This window comes from Haplochromis burtoni, unplaced genomic scaffold (assembly GCF_018398535.1).
Source record: "Haplochromis burtoni strain Fernald_Lab_line unplaced genomic scaffold, NCSU_Asbu1 Contig_64, whole genome shotgun sequence".
In the NCBI taxonomy this organism is placed as follows: Eukaryota; Metazoa; Chordata; class Actinopteri; order Cichliformes; family Cichlidae; genus Haplochromis; species Haplochromis burtoni.
The window spans coordinates 1,335,785-1,363,347 of NW_024582425.1; the positions used below are offsets into that span (position 1 = coordinate 1,335,785).

At 39.3% G+C, this 27,563-nt stretch overlaps 1 protein-coding gene across 10 annotated transcripts in view; it reads right to left on the reverse strand.

Annotated features, from left to right (window-relative positions):
• The window catches only part of syngap1b (synaptic Ras GTPase activating protein 1b), a 175,285-nt gene that overhangs the window by 93,186 nt on the left and 54,536 nt on the right, over positions 1-27,563 (reverse strand). For all 10 annotated transcript variants that reach the window (XM_042221318.1, XM_042221316.1, XM_005923696.3 and 7 more), the window contains exon 3: positions 16,325-16,430. In XM_042221318.1, coding sequence (XP_042077252.1) covers positions 16,325-16,430 — 106 coding nt within the window. The remainder of the gene's footprint in view (positions 1-16,324; positions 16,431-27,563) is intronic.

Here is a 27,563-nt window from a genome sequence, read left to right on the forward strand (position 1 = left end):
GATAACATTTTGACCAGTCTGGGCATCCTGAGGCAAAAGAGGGTTATGGATCTTTAAAAGATTGTTTTTATTTTTTGATGGAATTCTAAGATGTAACTGGCGACAGTGCTGAAAGGAACAAAACGGAATATTCATTACTTATTTATTCTAATGTTCTATGGACCCCCTATGGGCTGTGCCCTTTGTAAAGTCAGAAGTGAATATGATTATGACTTTCTAAATATCACAACCATTTTGCTTCAGACTTTCTCTTGAAATGTTTATGCGTGTGTATATACTGCAGAGACAGCGGTAGGCATGCCGATGCACTGTATGGAGCAAGGGTGGAAAAACACAAGCATGTTTACAGTCACACAACACTGGTACGTACGTGGTGTACTATTGAATGACTTTAGAACCACTGTGGAAAATAGCTCTGGTCATGTTTTTTACGTTGAATTACACAGTGTGAGTAGACGAGTACTGAGAGCAGTTTCACATTTTTGATGTTATTAAGAATTTTTTTTTACATAAGATGCAGGGATTCTGGTCCAATTTTTTATTTGGATTGATGAAAACTGGACAATTTTCTCTTCTCTCACTTTGATTTTAATTACTATTTAATTATTTTTTCACTTGCATTCAGTACTTTATACTTGCTTCAGAGCTAGTTGCTAGCTAGACTTTCATTTGCATTACGTTGGTAATAAGGAGTTAAAGCTGATTCACATTAGTGGAAACAGAACCAATTGCAGTCCACCAGTCATGGCTGCAGCTTTTTGGCTAGTCTAACAACACTGTATTCACCTCAAGGTCCATTTTTGTGAATATGATGATGTATACAGATATTTTGTTGCACTTCTCAGTGCAGTGCATTGTCAATTTCAAGTCCAGCAAGGGGCAACGACTTTGGTTGCAAAAAAATAATTTTTGATTTTAAAGAAGAAAATGACTCCGCTGCTGAGTTTTTTTGTGTGCAAATATTTTTCTGTTGGATTTATAGACTTTATTGCTAGTTTCCCATCCTATGGTTACCAATAAAGTCAAAAAAGATGATGAAGCATCCTATGTTGAAGTGTGTGAGTATGCAGAGGGCAATTACAAAACACTAAGAACTACTCAGCTCAATACTTCTTGCAAGGACTTCACTAAACAATAGTTGACGGTATGGTGGCCATTTCCTATATACAGTGTATCATGCTGTGGTTAGCTGATTTTTAAATCTCATTAAATGATTTGACAGTTTCTACTTTTGAATTGTAACACAAACACTCTTGTTCGTCTTGTTCCCCTAACACTTAGGATCGACTTCTATATCCCGAGTAGCCAGGAAAAAGTCTGAGTGACAATCAGAAGGAGGCAATGTTCACCAGTAACTAGTTTCCATTTCACACAGATTTTCCCCAGTCAGCTGCACACTGGCTGAGAAACTAATTCAAGTCTTTAGTATCTAAATATTAAAAATAGGGCATTGTAGGTTCTCAGAAACACAGTCTGTTCTTGGAACAAGAGCGGGCAACAATAGATCTTACTTGAAAATGCAAGCTGAGGATAAATATAAACACAGAATGATTGTTATTCACATCCACTGAAATAACACCTGATTACAGCAACTAGGGGTCACAAAAATTAATAATGTGTTACTTGCAACATCAATTTCAGACCCTGGACTTTTTCTCTGCCTGATTTCACTAATGCTAACTTGTAGTCATGTGACGTCGTCAACTGCTGGCTGTCAAAAGGGTACCTAATCGTCTTCTACATGGATAACTGGAAAACCTTCTGGGGAAATTCTGGTCTTATTAGAAGACAGAAATCATCCCACTGCGGATAACAGAGCTCTTACATACATAAATAATGTTGAGTTTGATAGAATATTGTGCATGTCAATCTAGAGTTGAAATCAGGAGTTGCAGTGCTACATACCGCAAAGCTGCAGGTTCACTGCAGCTATCACACTCCTGTGTATACTCATAGGAATAACAGAACCAAATAATAAGAGAGGTAATACTAAAAATCAGATCTCTATTCCAGATCTATGTTGGTAAAAGATTCGATAGCTGATCAACAGATTTACGTGTTTTGTCTCATAGAAACTTGGTTGCAGCAGGGGGTTGAATATGTCCGTCTGAATGAATCAGCCCCCTGAGTCAGAGTAATTGTCACAATTCAAGTGGAAGCAATCTGACACTTAAGCATATTAATCAGCCCAAGATGTAAACTTGGAAATAACTTTTTTGAAAATGTTACGCAAACTCTTTCAAACCCAAAATGGAAAAATCTGTTGTTTCTACTGATGGGATCCTTACTCACAATATTTATCTGAAAGAAACATTTGGTGACACACAGACATGTCTTCAAAAACACAAAGGCCTTATTTTTCTATATTTATATTCAAAATTCAGGCAATTTGACAGTTAAGAATTTCAGAAACACTAGGTGTGTCTAAACTTACATACATACTGAAAAAGCCTTCGCTTGATTAAAAATGCTGCTGCGGGAGTACTGACAGAAAGACAGCATATTTCTCCTATTTTGGCTTTTAATCAAAAGTAGAAAAGTAGAATGGGAGGCAGAGCCTTCATTTTTCAGACTTCTTCTGTGGAACCTGCAGTTTGCCCATATGGAGAAGAAATAGTAAAAACTTATATGATTTAACTCCTGACAAATAGACCACAGTCTGTCAGACTCGGCCCCCACCTGTCCAGCACCATCACACTCAGCACCGGGTCTCCACAAGGATGTGTTTTGAGTCCCCTCCTGTTTACGCTCTACACATCCGACTGCTCCCCTACCCATCTCTCAAACACCATCATAAAGTTCGCGGATGACACCACAGTGGTTGGACTCATCTCAAGGGGGGATGAGTCGGACTACAGAGATGAGGTCAACAGACTGACTGAGTGGTGTTCAGTTAACAACCTCCAACTGAACACCACGAAAACTAAAGAACTTATCTTGGACTTCAGGAAGGGCAGAGCAGACCCGGCCCCACTTTACATTCACGGGAACTGTGTGGAGAGGGTACACTCCATGAGGTTTCTGGGCGTGCAGATCTCTGATGACCTCTCCTGGACTGCAAATACCACGGCGGTGGTTAAAAAGGCCCAGCAGCGTCTCCACTTTCTGAGAGTGCTCAGGAGGAACAACCTGGAGGAGAGGCTGCTGGTGACATTTTACAGAGCCACCATAGAGAGCATCCTAACGTACGGCATAACAACATGGTATGCAGGGTGCTCAGCTGCGGACAGGAAAGTACTGCAGAGGGTCATCAACACAGCCCAGAAGATCACTGGCTGCTCTCTGCCCAGCCTGGAGGTCACTGCAAACTCTCGGTACCTCAGCAGAGCTGGCAATATCATCAAGGACCACTCTCACCCCAGCAACCAACTGTTTGAACTATTACCGTCAGGCCGACGGTACAGGTCACATAAAACCAGGACAAACAGATTCAGGGATAGCTTCTTTCCCAGAGCTATCACCGTAGTAAATAAGCACAAAAACAATTATTATTTATCTTGCACCAAGGGAGTGGCACTCCAATTTCGTTGTACTCTGTACAATGACAATAAAGGCTATTCTATTCTATTCATGAAAGTGGCCACTTTCATGAGTTAAATCATATAAGGCTTACATGATTTACTCATGAAAGTGGCCACTTTCTCATTACTTTCATATATTGTTTTAGTAAGTGTCCAAAACATACAAGTTTCATTATATAATTTTTCAAGGGATCTTATATCTGTTTTCACTCTTGTATGCTTTTCATACAAGTTTCACACAAGACAGATACAAACTTTATAAGATTTATATATATATTTTCCATATGGGTGGATTCAGGAGGCAGACACTGTCTCTTCTTTTAAAATTAGACTTTCCCTTTTTTAGGGCTGGATCAGCTGACCCTGACTCCTGCCCTATTTATGTTGATGCACTGAGTCTTTCTTCTGAGTTTATACACTACTCTGCATTTAATCACTTAATAATAATAATCTCTGGCTCTCTTTAACAGTGTGTCTTGGTCAGGGGTGAAATGAGGGAGATTCCTTCCTGTTGAGAGGGAGTTTTTCATTCCTACTGTCGCCAAGTGCTTGGTCGGACATGGTTTATGATTGTTGGGGGTTTTCCTAGTTTATAGGGTCTTTCCTTGCAAGAAAAAATGACTCGGCACAACTGATGTTGTGATTTGGGGTAGCTGTAGCTCAGGAGGTAGTGCAGGGCATCAAATAATCAGAAGGGAGGTGGTTTGATCCCTGGCTGCTTCAGTCTGTGTGCCAAATAGCCTTGGGCAAGATACTAAATCCAAGATGCTCTCTGACGCATCTATCGGCATGTCAATGTTACATAGAAAGTACTTATGTAGTAAAAGAAAACATAGGGCAAGTTGTATAAACTGCTTTGAGTGTTCAGGTAGAGTTGAAAAGCACTATATAAGAACAAGCCCATTTAGCATTTGGTGCTAGAGACTTGAAGTGAACTGAATTGTGCTGATCTTACTCTGGATGGTATTTCTCTTCTATATTAAATATAATAAACTTTCAAGTCATTTTTGAGAAAGATATGTCCTTTAACTCAAACACTGAACAAATGTCTGCCCTCTGTCTCAGAGTGGTGCTGGAAGACTATTCCATGCATTTATCATTTCAAAGATGGACTCCTATAAATTCTTACTCTCAGGATGTCCCAGTGGTTCTGTAAAAAAGCCTCCAGTGGATCCACATTGCTACAGCAATAGTGACTATAATTCTCCATAGTAGCTTCTCATCACCAACTTCCTGTAAAACTCTGAACAGAATTTAAAATCCTCTTGCTCACATATGAAACCATTAATGAGCAAGTTCCATGATATTTTAAAGACCTCACAGTAGCATATTATCCCAATAAAGCTGACTGCAGGCAGAGTGCAGGATTACTTGTTTTCTTTAAACTTTCCAAAAGTACAATCTGAAGCAGGGCCTTCAGCTTTCATCCTGTGAAACCAGCTCCTTCTCAGGCAGGCGAGCATTCAAAATTGAAAGCGTACCTGTTATGCTCAGTGCGAACTCCATAGTTTTGCTTCTCTTTTACTATTCTTCTGTTGTATCTTTGCATGATTTATGAGTTAAAAGTAGTCTTTATTGTTCCTACACTCGACCTTGCAGTCCCTCAGGTCATCCACCGTTGAAAACAAGCTTCTTAAGTTTATTTTTCAAACCTGTTTTTCCAAAAGGTTTGAAAAGCGGAGCCAGAGTTCTGTGCCTGAGATGACCAGATTAGGGATATTTGCTATCACTCACATCATACAGATTCAAGTATAATAAACTGTCCTAAGCATTTGAGTCTCTCTGTCTCCAACAGTGTAACACTACATACGAGAGAGCACAAGTATAATAGGTCCCCTAAAAAATTGGGTTTTTGATAAGCCATCTTCAGGCTTCTGAAAGATCCCCCACGATGCAGATCTCTCCACTCTGTGTTAATTTGTATGCCGCTACTGTCATTAGCCTGTGTCTTGTGTCTCTGTAGTTTGTACTGTTTCTTCTCTCGCCTCTTGCTTACTATATCCATCTGCGCATTACTGGTGTTGGAGACTCGTGATTTTCAATTGAGGTTACTTCCCCTCCAACATGCTGAGTGTTCAATGTTGCATTGTTTGTTGTCTCTATATGTGCTTTTATTCTTTTTTACCCTCTTTCCCCTCGGCCGAGTCATTCACAACAGATAGCTGCCCTTATTGCACTGCGTTCGATTGACCGTTTCCTCCTGTTGAAAAGGATTTTTCTTTCTCTCCCACTGTCACCAAGTCCTTGCTCAAAGAGAATTGCTGGATTTGCAGGCACAGCATTGCGATGTGCCCAGAGATGATTGCTGTTGTGAATTTGCTTTATACAAATAAAAGCTTGAAAAACATTTTTTAAAAACACACAAAATGCCACCTGACACCAATTCATAACACTCTTTGTGTGCTTATTTTACCCCCTTAACACACACTAATACATATATTTGATATCCCCGGTTGAGAATTATTGATGTAGATCATAAGTATTTCATTGACTTTCACATCAGTCATGTGCTGTGAAGCTCAGTGAATGAATTCTGGCTCTCACTGCTTTAAACTGTCAGCATGTCATCACCAAAGCCACTGAGACACATGCAGAAAAAACTATGAATTTGCATACTATGTATGAGATCATATACTTACACAGATACTTTACACTAATGGTGTTTTTAACCAGAACATATCAAACACTTGTGAAAGACAGGTTGACAGATTTGAAGTCATGATTTTTAAATCTGTTTCAAGAAGCTTGAACTAAAGTAGAGTGTAACCCTTTAACCAAGCCTGAAAATCCTCTCACCATCACGGCAGATAGAAGGTGGCCACGTGTGTGTGTGTGTGTGTGTGTGTGTGTGTGTGTGTGTGTGTGTGTGTGTGTGTGTGTGCTGAGTACCACACCTGAAGCTGGCTAAGAACTAGAGCACTGGAGAGATGAAACCCTCTTGCGTGCAGACCTGGTGGCCAGCTGTCACTCAAAATAAGGCTGGGCTTGCTAGCTTTATCTTGCTTTTTCCACTTTATGCATGTTGTTAGGAGATGATAATATAGCTGACCGTTATATCACACCAACCCACGGGGTATATCACTCAGACAGACATTTCATGTTATATAATCATTCCATTTACATGCTGTTTTGCATAGAAATCCTGATACATGGCGTTCTTATAAGAGCCCTGCTGTGAGCAAACACGTTGAAGAAAGAAATAATGCAGATCTGATTGTCAATCGGGTGGTAAGAAGGTTGAAAAAAAGAAGAAGCTTTTTTTTCTTTTTAAACTGTTTTCTAATAATGTCAGACCAACCTGATATTGTTGCATCAGACTGACAGTAATCACACATCCAAACAAACAAACTGCAACTGTGACATAAGTAAACAAATCAACTAACGGTTACATATATTTATCAGAAAAATACTCAAAAACAAATTTTCTGTGGTAAGCAACATGAGTCTAAATGTTACAGGTTTTGATTTGTATGCTTTTTAAAAAAAGCTAAACCTATTAATGCACTGCTCAAAAATGAAAGGAATACTTAGAAAACACTTCAGATCTCAATGGAAAAAAAATGCTGGATATCTTTACTGATATGGACTTGATAACGTGTTAGGAACACAAGGATGACACATAGTTTAATAGAAATTATAATTATCAACATATAAAGGGCTGAATTCAGAGACATCCCAAAAGTAACAGTGAAAATAATGATGCGGCAGTCTCATTCATTTTGCTGAAATTTCATTGCACTAATTTAAAATGCTACTCCGTACTTTGCATGACCCCATGTGCTCATATGCATACCTGACAACATTGGGGCATGCTCCCAATGAGATAGCAGATGATGTCCTGAGGAATCACCTTCCAGATCTGGACCAGGGCATCACTGAGCTTCTGGACACTCTGAGCTGCAACCTGGCTGGGTTGGATGAACTGAAACATAATGTCCCAGAGGCAGTCTACTGGATTTGGATTAGTTAAGCATGGAGGCAATCATTGCCATCCATTCTCCTCCAGGAACTGCCTGCATACTCTCACCACATGAGGCCAGGCATCGGTAAGCACCAGGAGGAAACCTGGACCCAGCTCTTCTAGAGTAAGTGCCTGTCTCCTGCAATCTGCTCCATGCTCCTGAAACCGTGCTTGGAGACACAGTGATCCTTGCTTGACAAACATGCCTGGTAAGGGGTCGGACTACCTGTGCAACCTCTAGGGTCCAGCTATCGTCTCATGCTACCAGTTATGATGCAATCATAGCCAAATGGACAGTCCTAAAAGATGAGGTGGGAGAAAAGTCTGTGGGCTCCACCTGTAAAACCATTCCTGTTTTAGGTGTTGTGTCATTGTTTCCCCTCTAGTGCATTTGTTATTAATTTCATGAACACCAAAGCAGCTGCCCAACCCCTGGTGTAGAGTCAAAACTCAAAACCGTAACCTCACATGAGCTTCTATACATACTGAAATCAGGGCTGAGCATTTGACGACATAGTAAATGTCTGGAGACTAAGTAGTCATGCAGTAGCAACCTCAATCTGCACATACTGAAGTTTTGTAATCTTTGTCAGCTTTGCCATCCATTTGTTGCACTGTCAATTCAATTAAGTTCAATTGTCAAGTCCTGTGGGAAATTGACACAGGCCTTTACTTGACCTGTGACCTTCACGTTCACATACAATTGGTCTTTTTCTGCATTCAAAGGAGGTGCCCCCGATGGCCCTGCAGAAGAATGCAGGTTTAAAATACTTTCACACTGGCTTCATTTTTCAGACCTGGAAGCTACACATTCATATTTTACATGCAGTCTAAATTTGCAACTCACCCTGTTGTGGATGCTGAATGCCTGAATCAACTTTCAAGGCACTTCATCCAATAATAATACAAAGATATTTCAATCTGAGCCAAAGCTTTGGATCGACTACCTTACAGAGCCATCATTGCTGCAGAGCCACACTGCTTTCTTGGCTAAAAACATCAAAAAGAGGCAGTCAGACATCCCGTTTGTGGTGGACTTTTAGAATGAAGCGTTTAGGCTTATTTGGGTCCAGGTTTTCATTCATTCCATTCACTCACTATAAGCTATTATCAAACACATCATAATGTATTATATTTGGCACTCATAAACATACACCATATAAAAATGAAAACACCAGGAATGCAGATATTAATTTTCCACATTAGATACAATCAGTCTCGTTTTGCTTCAACCTAATGATGGAGACAAACTTTACATGTGAACACAAGTGTCATTATTACAAAGTCTGATTTTAATTTCCTTATTACCAGTTAGCCTTTGGTCTGGTTCAGTCAAACAGCTTACAAGAGCTATGCTTGTTTTTCTGCATTTTAAGCATGACAATGAACCTCGATTGTTATACCTAAAATATGCAATTCTGTGCAGTATTCAGGACGAGCTTTTCGCAAAGTGTAGAATTACTCAGTGTGTTGACACTACCTGGTGGATAAGCAGCTTTTAGAGGTGCAGTACTCACTTTTAGGGGCCTCTATGTCCATGTCCATCAAACAGCAACCACAGCAGAGTAGGAAACCATTTGTATTCATTCACGGTTCCAAAAGGAAGACAGCCAGATGATTCAGCAAATCTCTCCAAAGACAAACGCGGACGTCTTGAGGGAGGTTTGCACTTTTGCCAGCTACAGAAGCACAAGGTTTGTGCACCCTCTACCTGTACATTAACACCGATATTCCAGCTCACACTGATGCAAAAACACTTCTATCCTAATAGCGTGCTTAATGAACACTTCTTGTTGAGCTTAAAACATAGAAGCACCTATTTATGCCATTCTTAATTACACTGAAGGAGACTGATTTTTCGCGATCACACTAACACAATAAAAAGACAGATTTAAATGGTGAAATGTCAAAATGTTCCTTTTGTCAATTCTTCAGGATTCAGTTATTAAGAGAAGAGTTTTTTTGTTCAGAACAAAGTTAAAATGTATTAAGTACACTTAGAGGCTGACAGCCTGTCAGACTTCTCTAAGGACCTTAAAAAGCATGACAGCAGGCTCACTTCAGGTATGCAGGTTTTTCTTGTGTTGATGGAACAAGAGAAGAATTGCTATCTGGGGTAATTTAACTTCACATTAAGGATGCAGATCTAAAGGTCAGCTGTAGCAAACTGTCCCAAATCAAGGCTTGGCCTAAAAGAATACAAGACCCTCTCATTTAACCATAAGAAACCAGAAATAAGTAAATTCACAGTCTGTGAGATAAGCAGTCTAAAGTTAGGTGCACGGTGAGCTGGGATGCAAAATCAAATTTCATGCCTTGTTTCTTTTTTTATTGGTTTCATAACAAGTATAAAAGTTGGCATATAGATTTATTAAGCTTAATGTTGTAAACGCTACTTTCTACTGCTCCCTTACTCACAAGAGGTCACCACAGAAGGTCACTCTGCATGTTTACACCAGATGGCCTTCCTGACACAACCCCAAAGGAATTCATGTCATCTTGTGTGACCAAAGCAGCGAATTGTTTAGGTATATCCAACTTTTATATGATTGCAAGACAGCATTAAAAGGTGTGCAGCTTGTTTTAATGTCTTCAAATGAAGACAAGTTAATCAAAGAAGGAAAAAGTGTCACATCCACAGACGATTGCACATCCACAGAACCAGCTGTGCAATCACCTGAACAAGCAAAACCTATTTGGCTGATGGAGATCTATTTAAATGGTTGACAGCAAAACACAGATAAACAACATTATTTTCCTACTGCTTTTTTCCCCTTTAAAGATTACAAAATGATTGAAAACCATATTCTTAGATTTTTAGATCTTAATGCCCAAGCTATTACATTTTCCCATATTCCCCAGGCCCCAGATTAAACTCAGATTAAACACCTAAACCTAACTCTTACACCCATCACACCCACTGCCTAACCCAACCCAACTCTATCATATGAGTTATGTGTAATAGAAAAATAAAAACATAGTGACATTCTTATTAAAAAAAAGGTTACGCATATTGCCAAATTATTATTTTTAGATGCTTTGACTCAGAAACATCTGGAATGCCAGGATATGTTGCACGTATAGTTTACAATACAATGTTACAATGTTACTTTTCGGTGTTGAGCCATACAAAAAGGTGAATAGTGACAGAAAGAATAGTGTGGCAGCTTTTATCCTGCAACATGAAAACTATATTATTCCATCTTCAGCTTAATCACCCAACAGTGATTTAGAGATGACATGAAGATGTTATGTTTATTTCAAAGATGGGGAGAAAACATGCTTCCAAAAACACACTACAGAAGTTTAGTCTTTTGAAGAAATCATCCATATTCTATTGTCTTAATCCTCCTCGGATGACAGATTGTAATGACTCATGGTGCTTGTCTCCACACGAACAACAACTGTGAAAAGTCTAACGCCCTTTTTTCTGATGTGATTTGTCTTTACTGTGTCATTGTTTCAACATCCTCTTTAGTGCGGGGAGGGAACACATAGCCTGTAGGCCTTGTTGAGTGGGTGAGAGAAGTGGGATGGTGTTAGGATGAGGGAGCAAGGAGGGAATGGAGTAAAGGCCATGTGGGGTAGGGATTTTGCAAGTTTCATTCTGAGGTTTATGTGAAAGAAACATTTATTTGCACACATGTGCGAAAAAAAATCCACCCGGTCCATGTATGTCTGGAATCCAGCATCTGATCTCAAATACTAATATGAAGGGCACTAAAACAATTGCTTAGCTGATGCTGCTATATCACAATGGTTTGCTAAGCTGAGCTGGATAAAGGAATAAGTGAGATTTACAAGGACAAACTGAGGAGAATGGCCATATGCTTAAACCGCTGTTGGTGAAAAACCATTCAAGTGGAGTTCATAACCATTCAGCTTTGTAGTGCTGCGTTTTTTCTTCTTCCTCCCCGCGGCTAAGTCATTCAGATAATAAGGTTTCTCTCAATAACAGAGCAGACTTAGATGAAGTCAATTTACAATTTGAACACAAAACATTAAAGGCCAAATTCATTAATGGGAATTATCCCATCACATGCTGGAGAGGTTAATAAGAGGAGGGGTGGTGCTGGATGAATGTGAGGGCGAATACTTCCTTTCTGTTTGCCCACAATCCATCTATCTATAAAACAAAAATAAAACATGGACGATTCATCATATGGAAGGCGGGCAGAAAATGTCCTTGACTCATATTTAGCCTGCCGGATCCCTTCCAGCTGTATATTACTAACCTTCTTCTTCTTTAGAGGTCACCACAGCAGATCATCTCCTTCCATCTTACCCAATCCCCAGCATCCTTCTCTTTCACACCAGCCCTCTGCACGTCCTTCCTCAATACATGCATGGTTCTCCTCTGTGGTTTTTCTCTTCTTCTCAATCTTCAGCATCCTTTGTCCAGTATATCCACTGTCCCGCCTCTGCACATGTCCAAACCATCTTAGCCTCTCTTCTCTCACTGTCTCCCAAAGCACTCAATGTGAGCTCACCCACTGATGTACTCATTTCTGATCTTGTCCCTCCTGGTCACTCCCAATGAAAATTTAACATCTTCAACTCTACCACCTCGGTCTCCTGTCTTTTTGCCAGTATCCCTTTCTCCAACCCATACATGATAGCAGGTTGTAAACCCTCCTTTTCACTTTTGCTGCCATCCTTCTATCACAAATCACTCCTGACACTCGTCTCCACCCTGCCTGCACTCTCTTCTTCACCTCTCTTCTGCACCTTCCTTTGTTCTGGATGGTTGACCCCAAGTATTTAAACTCATACACCTTCACTACCTCTACTTCTTACAGCTTCACTGTTCAACAATCTTTTTTAACCACTTTTTAGTTATCAATTCTAATTCTTCTTATTATTTTAAAGTGTCAACATATCATTGATATAATATCAACAATTATCATATGACTTTTAACATCAGCCATAAAATTAAGTATTGTGAGCCTACTACATGTGTTTATTGCAGATGTATCAAAAATGTAATTATATCTATATATTGTGTCTTATATCATATAGTATTACATGATACTAAAATTTCATCAGTGTTAAGCATCATACATGCAGACATTCAATACTAATATTTTTTTCTTATATAATTAATTGTACAAAGAAGGAAAGACAGAAATTAAACCACCTCAACAACTTTTTTTTGTTTAGCTAAGAAAAATTATGTTCCCCAGTCACAGTCACATAATGCTAATTAGGAAGCATATTTACATAAAATGCGTATGCTGTACCATAATTATCCAGCAAAGTTAATGCCTTCATTATATGTTAATTACCTGCTCAACTTAAAAAGTATTGAGAAGTGAATGAGAAGGAGAAAAGTAATGTATCTGCATCACTTCATGTTTCGCTCCAGAAAATCCCAAAAAGGTACTGATCTACTGTGTCTTTGACTTATCATCAGCACAGCCCAGTATCTTCCATCTGTTTGTGTCACAACATCAGGCTTCCAGCTGGGATTGTTGTCATAAGCCTCCATTCATAAATATCTTCTAAAAAATGGATGCTTTTTGGCCCTGTGATGAACAGCGAGGCCAGGCTGATGTATTGGTGTTGTCACAAGCACATGAACTGGTGATAAGAGGCTGCTGCAGCTTCAGCATCTGCAGTTTAAACTTTCCACCCGACATAAAAATATTTCTGAACTCTCCATCTTGTTTTGGATCCACTGAAGATGACGACAGCGTGCCTTTCAAATATGTGAAAAGGCACAATTATTCATCATTTTGAAGGTCCTAAAACATTCAGAAATATGTTCAATGAATATACTAAATGCACACTAAATTGAGTTTCCTTTTATAAGACAGAAAGATATGGCAGCAAAATGCTGATAATAACCTCACCATTTTAATAATTTTCCATCCAAGTCAGTACTTTTGTATATATATATTTTTTACACTGTTATGTGTCCTTGTGCTTCTAAATAGGGAAACATAGAAGGGATGACAACAATACACGTGGGAAATGACTTGGCCCACCTCAGTCATAGTTTGACTTTGTTAATAAGAGTTTGGTAGATCAATACCAGTCTGTTTATCAGTCTGAATCAGGTGAGACATTTCAACCATTTCAACAGCTGCTATAGATTGATCGATATTTAGCATCAGAGCTTTATCAATCTAATTATTCTTAGTAATTAACCTACTTCCCAAAATATCGAACAATGACTTACATGTTTTGACAGTCTCAACAGTCTGACCCCGATACATCCAGTTTCTCAGAAAGAATGATGATTATCAGGGATGCTTCAGCTAATAAAGGTTCTAAGAACTGTGCGAAGCTGAAACATTTGTTATTCTGTACTGACCTTATTATGATGAGTTAACAGGCAGAGTACATTTCAGGGCGGTCACTAAATAAATCCCAGACACTGTCATGACGCCTCAATTTCAGTCCACATCAGTTGAGGAATCATGTGGTACCTTTTACAACTTGGATGTAATTGGCAAATCACAAATTGTGCAAGTTATTTAAGCTTCTTTAGTCTGCCTACAAGTTGCTTTGCAACCCACCTGGATCACAGCTCCCTAACATTCTGTGCCTGTGTGTGTGTGTGTGTGTGTGTGTGTGTGTGTGTGTGTGTGTGTGTGTGTGAAACAGCAAGGAGATCAGACAACAAGAACCCCAAATATGCATCACTTCGGAGGGAAATAATCATTTGGCTATAGGGTCCTGAATGAGCTAACTATTAAATGAAATGAAATGTTTTTCTGCACATGGGGCGGCTGCAGATGAAAATTACCTGTGCATTTGCATGTCAAACCCAAGTGCTCATGTAAACGAATGTGCTTTGTTCCTACATGTAACCACTGAAAACTGCATAATGAAATGTAAGCTTTTGTTTCGAAAGCTTGGGAAGTACAGCAGTTATTTATTTATCATTTTTCATAATTTATGGCAGTGTTGTCAATCTATAACAGTGTCTATAAGCACATTTGGGTTGGGCATACTATTTATATAAGTTGCAATAATAAAATCAAACAAAAATCTGATTCAAAATGATAAATAGTTTTCTGCAAACAGTGTAATCTGTTGGCCAAGGAACAGCATTAGTGCAGCTGCTCAAGTCAGATTCCAACTTAAATGTGAGATTGAAACAACTTCAGAATAAATAATTGGCACATTAGTATATGATGACTTAATTCACTGTGAAACCCTAATCACCTCATTGTTTTAAGTCAGAGAATTCATAAAGTAGGTCATGTAGCTTCCTGTAGAGTATGCCTCTAACTGTGGCCTCATGACAGCCTCCATTAGCTTTTTTGTGTATCTGATAATTACAAATTTCCTGGAGTCCATTAATCTGTTCTGGCACTTTGTGCTTAGGCGCTACCGTCGGTTCATAATGGTGTCAGTGCACTATGGCCTGTGCCACAGCAAACTAACATATGTGAATGCATATTTACAATACGCTTACACATAGGCAATATGAAGTGACACTGCCATGTCAGCATATGTCAAAATGGAGCAGGACCACGTCAAGTGATGTGTCACTGCTTGATCGCTTTAAGGTCAGAGAGCCACTCATATGAAAACTGAAAAAAGTATTTATCCAGTTGAATCAGCACTGTTGGGCAGCAAAGAAGCAGAAGCAATGGCAGAATCAATGATAGAGGACGTCGCAAGGGAGACCCTTAAAATAGCTGAGTGCGAGGAAGAGGTGTCGGGTGAAGGAAAAGGGAGAAACTGTGCGGGACATTTGTAGGGGGCCCAGAGAGACTGAGTCAGGCAAAATAAACAAAGGCTGCTATCAGAGGGTCAGTTTCACGGGATCCATTGAGAATTTAAGAGGACGCTACGGCAATAAAAAAGCCAAGAGGACAAGTGAAAAAAGAGTCGGAAAAGTTTAAAAGCATAAACAAAGAAAATAAAAAAAATGATCAATGGCAGAGACGGACAACAAACTCAAAAGATATGTGCGTTAATCAAGTAATCAATGCATGTATTTCATTTCAAAGTGAGTCGACTGATAAAATCAGTCAAACTGACAAAAGAACGAGTGAAAATCTTAAAGGAAGCAACTGCCTTCAGCTCTGATCAGATGTGACGCTTTTATCTCTGCTCAGATGCAGAGTGCTGCTGTGAGCGTTGCTAGTAACAGCGCGAGTAATGGCTCAAAGGATACCAAAAGCTTTACATCATTTTCGTTGCTATGCAACCATCCTGTTATTATAAGAAACCCAAACTAAAGTAATACAGGTGATAATGTTTTTGAAAATCATAATGGGCAACCAAAAAAAGATGTTGAATTACCGCGAGAAGCAACTGGGGCATCGACCAAAAATGGTCCACAGAGAGCACCTGCTCAGAAATGTGTCACTAATGGATAGTTTCACATTTTTCCAAGTCTGTGTTAAAACATTAGCGGATGGCCAGAAAAATAATGAAACTTAAAGAAAACAAAAACAAAAAAACAAAAACATTTTTTGCCTTGCCAAAAATGTTCTCATTGAAAATGATGGTAGACAAAATCTGCAGTGCTCTGTCTGTGAAAAATGCCTTCAGCAGCATGAGTTAAAACAAGTAGATATCACCTCAAGATTCTATTTTGTAAGAAATTCCTTTTTTGTTGCAACTCTTTGATTGGCACAGAGAAAATACCACTTCCATTTGTCAAACTCAGACTGGTTGTCTTGCTCAAAGTTTTGTAAAATATGTTTGTAAATTTCTTTTCATAGAATGAGCCTTTTGCACCACATCACTAAAACCGTCGGTGAAAATGAACAGCTAAAAGTACGACAAAACGCAAAATAACTGGTGATTGGACCTTGATTAGAGCCTCAATCAGAATCAGAGAAAAAAGTCGAAGAAAAAATGAAATTTGTCTGCTCACCCATCTCGGGATGGTGCCTTCCCTCAACAGGAACGCTGACTGTCCGCCGCAGCAGCTTGTTCCTGTGAGACTCTGAGCGCCTCTCGCGCATCAGCAAAGGGTGTACCTGCACAGGGAGAGCACAAGGTCAGTACACAAACTTTCACTCCAGCAAAACAGCGACCTAAAGTTCTGTACAGAACAGGAACGCACAGCTACAAACTCTTTCCCTTTGATGCCTATGAGGAGCCGATGCTCATACGTAGTTTGACAAACAACCGCAGTACAGTTGCACTAATAATTTTAGATTTCTGTGAAATTATAAGTGCTTTTGGGAATAGACTGGAGCAAAAATTGCTTTCTAGACAAAACAGAAAATAGTTCTATAATGGGACTGTTTTCAAAATCATTAACGAACTCATAAACCTCCGGTGAAATCAATCAAACAGACCACATTAGCCCAAAGTGCCTTTATTATGTTTTATATGTTTTCTCTATTCCTTAGCTGGTTATATATAGATATTGTTGTGCATGTGAAAACAAAGTCCAAGTTCTACCCAAAAATTATTATATATCATACTAATATATAAACTAGAGGCTATTTGACACCCAAATCTGGATATTAGATGGGTTAGGAGGCTATTTTTAATTGTCTATGGGGCCGGTTTCTTGAAAAAAATCTGGCTAACTGATCCATAAAAGTCTCAGCTATGAGCAAAGCAAAGCAAATATCACAGCACAAAATCTTTTATGGACTCCTGGTATATGAGGAACTGAAGGCTCAGTAAATTACTTTTATTTTAAGCCTTCATATTTAATATTAGCACAAAGCATGGCTAATGTGGTTAATATTACCATGGTCCCTTTTTGCTCTTTCTCCCGGTCTTATATTTATTTTTAATAAAGAAGAATTCCCAGTTACAGTGCTCTTATTTACATATTTTTAGTTTTCTTGTGTTTCATCAGCTGACCAACAAACGCAAAATGGTGAGATGGATCAATTGAGAAAGGAGATGAAAAAAAGGTGCTGCAGCAATGTCCTTTCTTTTCTTTTTTTTAAAATAATGTGGTTTTGAACATTAAAGCAAGTAAACTATTCTAATAGAATCCCGAAATAGATTTATGAGCCTGTAAAGGAGGATAATATGAGCACAGTTAATGTTGGTTAAGATGTAGCCCACAGGCCAACATTTGGATCATGTTCTTTAAAGTCTTTGCACATCACCCAACAAAAGTAAAAGAAAAAATATATTATTAAAAAAAGGAATGACTGTATATCTTCCACAGCAGTTCACTTTGTGACTGAAAACCCAAAGCAAAAAGACAAGGAAAAAATAAAACAAGCCACATTTCACACTGCTGCCACATTTGGGCCCACAGTCCCTGAATTCATAAAAGTGAGACTTGAGGGAAAATAAATGGGAGAATGTGCTGCACTAATCAGAAACCCTGGTCCTTTGGAAACATCACAGTTCCACCCAGAAAATACAGCGTATACTGTACAGCACCGACCTATAAATCTTGGCTGAACACCAAAGCTAGTACATTGTTGGCAATGAGCCCCAGAACACCAAGGAAACACAAAGAAATGCCAACAGAAATCTATGATGAGACTTGACTCAAAATAACACACTGTGATGCACCAGTATGTGAAAGCTGGACTGCTGTGTTAAGCTGCATTAGATTTAGGTTGGAGTTCTTACTAAACTATGTGTTTGCTGCATTTTAGTCCCATTTGGTTGATTGGATTGATGTTTGTAGCATTGCTTTATGACACTAAACACCTCATGTTTGCTCTTAAAAAGCCAGGCTTCAGCACAATCAGGCAGATATTTCAACAAAATTAACCCCCTTTCTCCGCCTGACCACTACCAGACTGCAGAAAACCAAAAAGTGTCAGGTAGCACGCTGAAGGAGGCAAAAGGCAGAGCTCAGAGTTTAGTTAATATTAAACAAAAAGACATTCAAATGCCTGTAAATTTAATATGTTTTTGGTCAACTTAGGCACTCTAACCCAACACAGTTCAACTACATATTCTGCCTTAAGACATATTTGTCACCTTTGTTACTCAACTGTTTACTGTTTGAGTTGCTTCATTAGTTTTAAAAAGAATATTTCAAAGGGATTTCTTGTAAAGTTTTCTTATTTAATAAAAATAAAATTTCTAGCTTTAAAGTCTTCTAGTGCTTTTTTAAAATTATTTGTTTTAAGCTTTTTAGCTCATTTTCATATTCTGAACTTCTGAATCTATGTTCTATTTTTTTTTAAATTCATTGTTATTTATTCTTATGTATTGATGGGTAGCAGGCTGGTACAGTGGATACTGGTGTTCCCTTATAGCAAAAATGTCCTGAGTTTGGCCCCAATGGCCAGCTGGGACCCCTCTCTATTGGAGCCTTCTTGTTCTCCCTGTACCTCTGTGGGCACTCCAGCTTTTTCCTATAGTCCAAAAACAGTTGTTGGGTTAATCCAGGGCTTCTAAATTCATAAATATATTTCATCTGCATATATAACTGAATTTTATTTATATGTTTTTGTAAAACACTAGTACTGCAACACCAGTCTTGTTATGTACAAATAAACATTATTACTGCATCATGGAGCTCTACTGGAGTCCTTCCTTGTTGTGTGTGCATAACTGAAATAACTGACATATAATAAAATGTCTGACAGTACCAGTTCAAGCAAAACAAACTGCAGAGGCCAAATTATTGCCAAGCTGTTGTATATAGCTGCATATAGCTGTTGAAATGTGAGACCATAACATTTTTCTTCTTCTGCACCCAGGTGGTACATAAATTCTGTTTCTACAGTTTTAAGAAACGCTGAATTGTAGTGATTATTTCAAATATGAATAGATGCTGTATGAACAGCAGGTATGAGCATCAGCCACTGTCCTTTATGCATGCTGACATAAACATAAAAAGGTGTGTGCAGAAATGAGAGCAGTAGCCTTGCCTGTGTTAATATAATATATGTGTGTGTGCGTTTTAGAGTGTTCTATTGGGAATAGTGTCTGCATAAAAGAGCTGGTTAGAACACACAGTCAGAAGGTGGTACTAACTGCAGAGAGCAGTGCAGGATAGTGCAGCCTGGGGGGCTTTGGGGTAAAGCCAGCAATAGTGAAGGACGCTGGCAGGTCACACTGAGCCATATGTCCCTCAAGAAAGCAGAGAGGCGCTCATTCCAAAGATGCTCTGTGAAGATAAAAGAATTCCAGAGCGAGCGTGCGCATTTTTGCCCGAGTTTAGGAAAGTAAAGACAGCTAATTGGTAGAGTGTGTTCTCATGTGTGTCCAAAGTGACACATAATAATTTAATGCAAACACAACTCCACATCAAGCTACTGCCATCGTTCACTACCACTGCACAGCTATATCACATTGTACAGATAAACACACACACACACACTCACACTCGTATACATAAATGCAAATCTCTGCTGCAATAATCTAGTTAAAGCAGCCAAGCTGAAGACACATCACAGCATCGGGATTCTGCTTATGAGTCTCTTTATCCAACTTAATCGGGTACAAGCATCGTAAATCAGCAGCCTTAGCAATTACTCTCTACTTTGCAACTTGTGCAGCCAAAGAGCACAAAGCTACGTTGTAATGTTGTCTTGGAATGAACATATTGCCGGTTACGATGAAATTACAGTACAACCTCCTTAATGAAAAATATATTAAGCAGAATCCATTCTTTATGAGTCCAGAGTGAGAATGCACAGAGCATGTACTATAATTCACCAAGTTCCATTTTTATTGGGCGAGTTTCCCATTTCTCAGCTTTTAGCCTTCCTTGGAGTCTGTGCATCTGCATGCTTTATCTCCTGTGTTGTTTTGTCACACCTTATAAACTACTACAGACTACTATGTCTTTTAATGTAGTACACATTTCTGCAAAATCTACTGAGACAAAGGTTTACTCAAAAAAATCTATTTGGGTAAATCCAGAAAATAAAATCGCCTGACCATCCATCTGTCCATCCATCCAGCCATCAACTGCTTAACAGCTGGTACAAATGGTTGTGCTCATTTACATGCTACATGTTACTAGTGAGTTTTCCTCATACCATGGTAACATTATTAGATCCTCAAGAAAAGTAATAAGACAGCCTTCTTCATTCTAAATCGAAGCCTTTTAGTGCATTCACCTTCAATTTAAATCCAGGTCTTGTCAGTGCATACACTTTTTTTCTTTCACTCTTTCAATTCTCGCTGCCAGATTAATGCAGGAAGCATCAGCAGAGTGGCTGAGCACTCTGTTCTACTAATTGAATATGCTTTAGTGCCAATAAGGACTAGCAAACCTGAATTAACCCCACATTCAGCCAGCTCCATATGATCGCGAATGCAGATAAAGCCACGGTTTCTGAAGCCTTATTGGGACCGCCGTGCCTCACAGTGTTTCTAAATGCATGTAATAAGGGAAGTGGTTTCATATTGCCTGATTGAGCTCTGCACCAGCAATGAGTCCACGAAAGAGGAATTGGGAGGGGTGTGTGGAGGAGTAGCAAACTCATACAGCAGGTAATCTCACTGAATGGTTTTGCGGTTATTGAAGGGATCGCTGTGCTTTTCAGCAGGGTTAAAGTGATGCTTCTCTCTGTCCAGATTTTCTGCTGTTGCCATGGATTCCACAGGAGACAACTGGGCTGTGCTCACTTTTATCTACAGTACGAGTTCTAAGAAGCCTACAAAATACATGTAAGCATAGGTTTGCTCATGCATACAGATTAACACTTTCAAATCCTCCTTCTTACACAGTAGATTTTTAATAAGGGTGTGAGTTACACGCAAATAACTAAAATCAACTTAAATCCATGAGTCATAAAAAGCTAAATTCCTGACTAGCCATCTAAATGCCAGTTACAACAAGCTAAATATGGTAATTTTCCCCAGTCACATCTACTTGAACAAGAACAAGCCCACTCATTTTCTCCCCTACTGCTGCCCTGCCCTGTGCAATTCATCACTGACAGCTTGACTCATGGAAAGGCTCCAAAACAACTTTCTACCCCACCAATAGGCATCCCACCACAGCTTCCAGCATGGGGAAAACACCTGGAGGCATTTTTTTCTCTGTGTGTGGCAGGATGCGATTGGTCAGATGTGGCGAGGTCAACAGCTGGAGATGTGACATAACACCGTCTCTGGGGTTGCCATGAGTTGGCAAAAGAAGCTGGCAGGCGGCTTGCTCTCAGCATCCATGGAGAGGCAGCATTAAGCTTGCACTCTGACCATTTTAGATGGTGGACTTGTGTTGCACACACATATTTAAATAAATTATTTCTTTCACACCACAAAGGGCCAGTGGTAATGTAAATACAGCGTTTTATGGTGGAAACTAGAAGCTACAGTGTCCATTAGAACTCTGCAAGCAGAACAAAACAAGGATATTGACAAGGCTTTAACTCCTTCCCAGTGGCCACACTCAAAGGCAGAGCAAGAAGTCAGCTATGACAGAGAGGGGGTGCAAAATGACTAGGACACCGACACTCACAAAAAATATTAGAAAATATTTTCTCGAAGGAATTTAGGCATTTCACTCGGTGGTGCCGAGGAAGAGCGCTGAAAGTGGTTGAGAAAAAGAAAAACAACAGCTTGAGAGAGTTCAATTTTGGAAAGTGTTATCACAAAACACCTGGACAGTTGCTGCCTGGTTGTTAAATTACAGTATCTGTATCACAAAGATACAAAAATTGTGGGAAGCAGCTCCTCTAAAAAGTGTTTTGAGAGAGGCCATCAGATGCTCTTCTATGATCCAGCAAGCACTCTGAGCTCTACTAACAGCTTTTTCTTATTCGCAGAGATAACTACAGCATGCAAGTAAAAGTGGTGCTGCAGAAAAAAAATCACGAGGACATCTAAATCAAAATATATCTACAACACGGGTTTATTCAGAGCACTTGTAAAAGCAAATTTAATGCTAATCTGCACATTCATTTTTGATTTTTCTTATGCTTGAGGGTGGCAACTGCCTCCGGTCAATTCCAGTCCAGTGGCATGAAGTCATGCAGTATCAATTCAAAGTGAAGAAGTAGTAAAATAATAATAATAATCTCTCACGCAACTGACCCAAGATGTCATTCTTACCCAGAGTTAGTGTTTTTTTCTGTATTCCTAATGGCTAAAAAACACAGACCTGTTTGATTTTTCAACATGACGTTAAGAACTTCTTTGGTTGTGAAATGACTAGCATCAGTGGATGAACATTTCTATGCATGTTTATACATCCACATGTAAAGTATAGTCCATCTGTACAGACCTTGGCACTGTCACAGTTCATGACAGTCTTCACGCTCCTATTTTAGTGCAAGAGATACACAGTGAGACTCTGTATATATACTATATATCATTATAATTTCTAAATGGATAACATTTAAAAAAGGTACAGAAGGTCGTCATCGTTAGAAAGGTGGAAGAAGGTCTAGCTGATATTCACAAAGAATATCGAACATTTTGAAACTATAATTCAACCAAGACGCAGAGTCTTCAGAAACACAAATTCAAAATTCTTGCAAGGAGTAAAGATACTGGACAAAGTTGCAATATTGACCTAAACTAACACATGAATCATTCTGTTGGATCCATAAATGTCCATACCATGTGGCCAGTATTTGGGGAGATATCTTGTTTAGGGAACAAATATTTACTGGGTAAAAAGACCAGCTGGACCATAATCTTAGCAAAGAAAAAAACGTTTTCAGTATTTCGGCATTGATTCTAATCATGCATCCAGTGAGTTTCACTATTCCCCAAAGTTCCATCATTATTACATTTAGTAGCTGAACCGATGGTGTGGCAGTCACTGCGTCCACATGCTGTGTTAACAGTAACTAACAGAATGTGACAGCAGAATGTCTTAGTGTACAACGAAGTAGTATTTGGCATTTATTTATGAGTCCTTAAATGTGAAAGAGTGAAGACTTCAACAATCCAACATTCCCCGATTCTCTAATTAAAGCATAGATTAGTAAATTAATACCTTCCAAGTGCAACACTTGATCACAACACTTGGTTAAAGACAAGTTAGACATTTGATTTCAGGTTCTGGATCATGCTTGGAGACTGTTGACACCTGCAGTGTTGCGATCAATATCATTCGATCTGAAATGAAGTGTTTGCCTGATGGATTTACGCATCCATGATAACTTTGGTAATGCACAAGATTGAAATCGATCCATTTCTAATTACAGTCAGATGATTAGAAATGATTAAGAACAACAACTGTGTCACATCATATGAGGGAACTGCCAGTACTGGCATAGTGGAAAAGGTTTGGATTTAGGGATTGTGACGTCTGAAGAGAAAGGAAAGGAGGGTGGCAGAAGACTGAAGGTAGAGCCATTCATGTGAAGGGAAGAGTGGGTTTTTGTTCAGCTTGGCAGGTTGGGTTGAGCAATGCTGCAGGCTGGATAGCCCATACGCCATCATTGCTTCTTCAGTCCCAGCTGTGAGGAGCAAGGGAATATGGTGGCATGATGTGTATGGGAAAGTGTGGGTTAAGAAAGGGAAAGAGGGAGTCTGTTTGCAAGAGAAAGAAAGAAAGCTTAATGAGTCTGTATAACTGCAAGAAATAGTGTGCACTGTGTGATGTTTGAAAACCTAGCAATCCATTATTTCTTAACAGGGCAGTAATCAAACACTGCTGGCTGTCTGATGCTGGCTCAAGCACAAAACCATACACACACTTAGCTGGAACACACACACACACTAATGCACACACATGCTTTCTGTACAGCACGATAGGAGTCAACTTGTCCAAAAGCATGTGTCCTTCAGAGCATCAGTTTTGTCCTTTCATAGACAGATGTTCCACCTCCTTCTGACCTCAAGCACTTTCCAAAAAGAGGCATAGCCATTAAAATAAAAGAGTTGTGCGCTATGATAAAAATAAAAGTGATGCTATTGATTGACAGAAAAGAGTCTCTCTCTAAATCAACAACAAGAACCTGGCTTGCATTTTGGCAGTAAGTCAAACTCATTTCCAGTAGGTGTTGGACTCTGCCAAGACTGCCCTTTGTCACCAATTCTGTTCATAGATTTAATGGAAAGAATTTCTGGGCACAGCCAAGGGACAGAGGGTGTTGGTGTCTCATCTTTGCATATGAGAGATAATATAGGACTGCTGGCTTCATCATGCGGTTACATCCTGCGTGCACTTGAGTGATTAGCAGCAGTGTGAGAAGCAGCTGGGATGAGACCTCCAAATCTGAGCTTGCAGTTCTCAGTCAGAAAATGGTGCATGCCTCCTCTAGTGTGGGATAGCGCTGCTGCAGGAGGAGAGTTCAAGTACTTTAAGGACACAAGGGGTCACACTGCTTCCCAACATCTGATGTTTGAGACAATTTGATTGGTTAAATATCTCATGTAATCAGTCTGTTCTCACATTTCAAATATAAAACCAACATGGCAACTTCTGAGCAACAACCCATTGCAATCAGTGAATCTGCAAAAATTTTAGATCTAGTCCCAAATCTTTTTCAGAGGTGTCAAGTCATGCTGGTGGTCTCTCATTTGCACAGCTACAGTAACAGCAACATTGTCTTTATGCAAACAAGAGCAGGTTAACATGAACACTGCTGGTTATATAAGACAATGAATGAGAAGCATGAAGATCACTGATCCCATATTAAAGATAGGCTGAGGATCTCAGTGTTTTTAGAGGGACTCAGAAAAGCCACCGCTCACTGAGGTTGTTCAGACATCTGGTCACTGTCAGTGATTCTCATGTTAGCTAGTGTATTCTGTGACTTCCCAAAAAGTCATCTGACCACACATAATACCAGTTTCACATATCTAACTCTAAAATTTAACACATGTTATGCTTGGTTTTAAATGCACTGCTTGGAAACATCTGTGCCGTTTAGCATCGCCACTGATACCGACAAGTTATGCTTCTATTGGCTGAAAACTGCAAGGTGTCCTTTCAGTTAACCTGTGATTGTAATGAGTACTTCAGTGGGCTGGAAGACTTCAGTATATTCAACAGTGTAAACACACTAATGCACTCAAAAAAGCAACTGTAAGTATGGAAGTTTGTCACTTGAGAGCTTCTCTGTATTGACATAAAGGAGTTAGTAGGGTAAAAACAGACTGCTGCCTGATGACCATGGATGGATGGATGGACACATGAAGAACACTGTCTGAAAAAAATATTTCATATGACATCAGTTATTAACATGAGAATAGTAGAATAGTAAATTATCCTAAATTGACATAAGAATGTGATGAAAAGAGTGAAAAAAGACATTTAAAAATAGCACAGCATAAATTAAAAAGCATCATAAGAACATATACAGGCAAAATGGGGAGCAGGAAGACTTTTAGAAGAGGTCGAAATGAAGCTCTAGCTGATGCATGTGGGCTGACATCGTGAACTAAATCCTTAAAATGTTAATGTATGTTGAGGTAGTCTATTCTGCATGCTCGTAGAGGCTGTAACAGCATAAAAACAGTTCAAGCCACCCATAAGTCTCCACATCCCACAGAAAAGAACCCAGCCAAGTACAATTCTTCTTAATAAAAATGATAAATGGCAGAGAATTGCTTTTAAGGTCATAGAGATTTGGCAGTTTCTCTTGGTAAGATGGCAGGAGACAAATTAGACATAGTTTTCCTCTTTCTCTAGGTGCCTCCAAGGAATTGAGGACAAAATAAACTGCACGCTAGTCAGAGGACAGGCAAATTAATCAAAATGCTAAGATAAAAGTCACTTAAACCCTTGTATGTACAGGATGACCTTTGGAAAAATGTTTTATTTCTGAGTGAGTGACAATTTTTATTTAAATGGCATGTAATAGTTACTCAAATACCAAGACGTTCTTGTTAACATCGCCTCAGGGGTTCAGTCCGGCCACCTTACTAAAAGAATCAGTCTTTCTCTTCTTTTCTGCAAACCACTGCCCACCTGTGTTCATTACATAATTAATCCCTCCGACTCCCACACGACAGCCACCTCGATGCGTTCTCCGGGGTCATGAGCAAACATGCTATCCACCTCTGAGCAACTCTTTATGCACTGTGACAACAGTAGCTACAAGCTAAAGCCACTGAGGTGCTGTGGCCTCTTTGCAGATAAGCTCTAATGCAGTCAGATGTAAAATTCAGTGCAGGAAATGGGGCCACTAAAGAAGCAGATACAATCATCAACCATATGTGTTTTGAGCTACAGGACTACATCTTCTTTTTATAGTGCTGATATTTCCCAGCTCTTTCAAATACTCTCAGGCTGAGCAAGGCTCTTGCTCCCCCCCTTCCACATTGTGTTTTTTTTTTCTTGCATAACACAGTTGGAGGAGCGAAGCCGAAACACATGACTTTGGGGACAGGGCACTGGTGCGTGGCAATGGTATATGAAACTCTGTCACCTCAAATTAATGCGAGATGCAAGGAGGAGAAGGAGGTGGAGAAGAGGATGGCAGGAAGCCATCACTGTCAACCCTCTCGCTCCCCCTACAGGACAAAAGGAGGAAGAGCAGTCTGCAGCAGTGAGGAAAATTGGTGGGAAGGGATTGATCATCCAGATGAGCGCATAAATCTGGACGTTAAAAAAAGTTCATTACTTTTTCTCGAAGAAAATCCTACTTTTGAGAAGGCTGAGTCACCAAATGTTTAATATTATTTCCTGAAAATCTGACTACAAGGATTAGCCATTATCAGAAATTATTGATTAAGTTAGGAATTAATCATCATAATTCTGATTCATTTACAAAGTTAAACAATTACTAAGACAGCTGCTTCTAGTTTTCTTCACTTCCTTCCTTCTGCAGTATCTACAGTGCTGATTCAACTCTACTGTAGTTTTTGTAGTGCATCCATTTGTACCAATTTTTTTCTTCTTCTTCTTCTAATCCTAACATATGATCCCAGACAGAATAACACTAAGTGACATTTTCCGCTGCTTCGGGCTGCATGCTCGCTTGTTTTCTAAGTAACACTGCTCCATTTTTCTTGCTTGGAATTCACTGGGAAGAATTTTTTACCAATTACACACAAAAGCTGAGGGGAGGAAGCTTAAAGTCACATTTGGTTGTGATTACTGGATGACATTTTGTTGGAGGGGGAAAGCAAATTAAGGGGCTTGTAATTAAAGGCAAGATATTTAAAAATCATTTATTTTTTAACTTTCCACACATCTTGTAGGTATTATCCTTGGCAATTAAAGTAAGCCAATGGCTGACATGTCAATGAGAGTTTAATCCCATTCTATCCCTATGAAGTGACTGCACACTCGATTAGTAGGAAACAGTTCA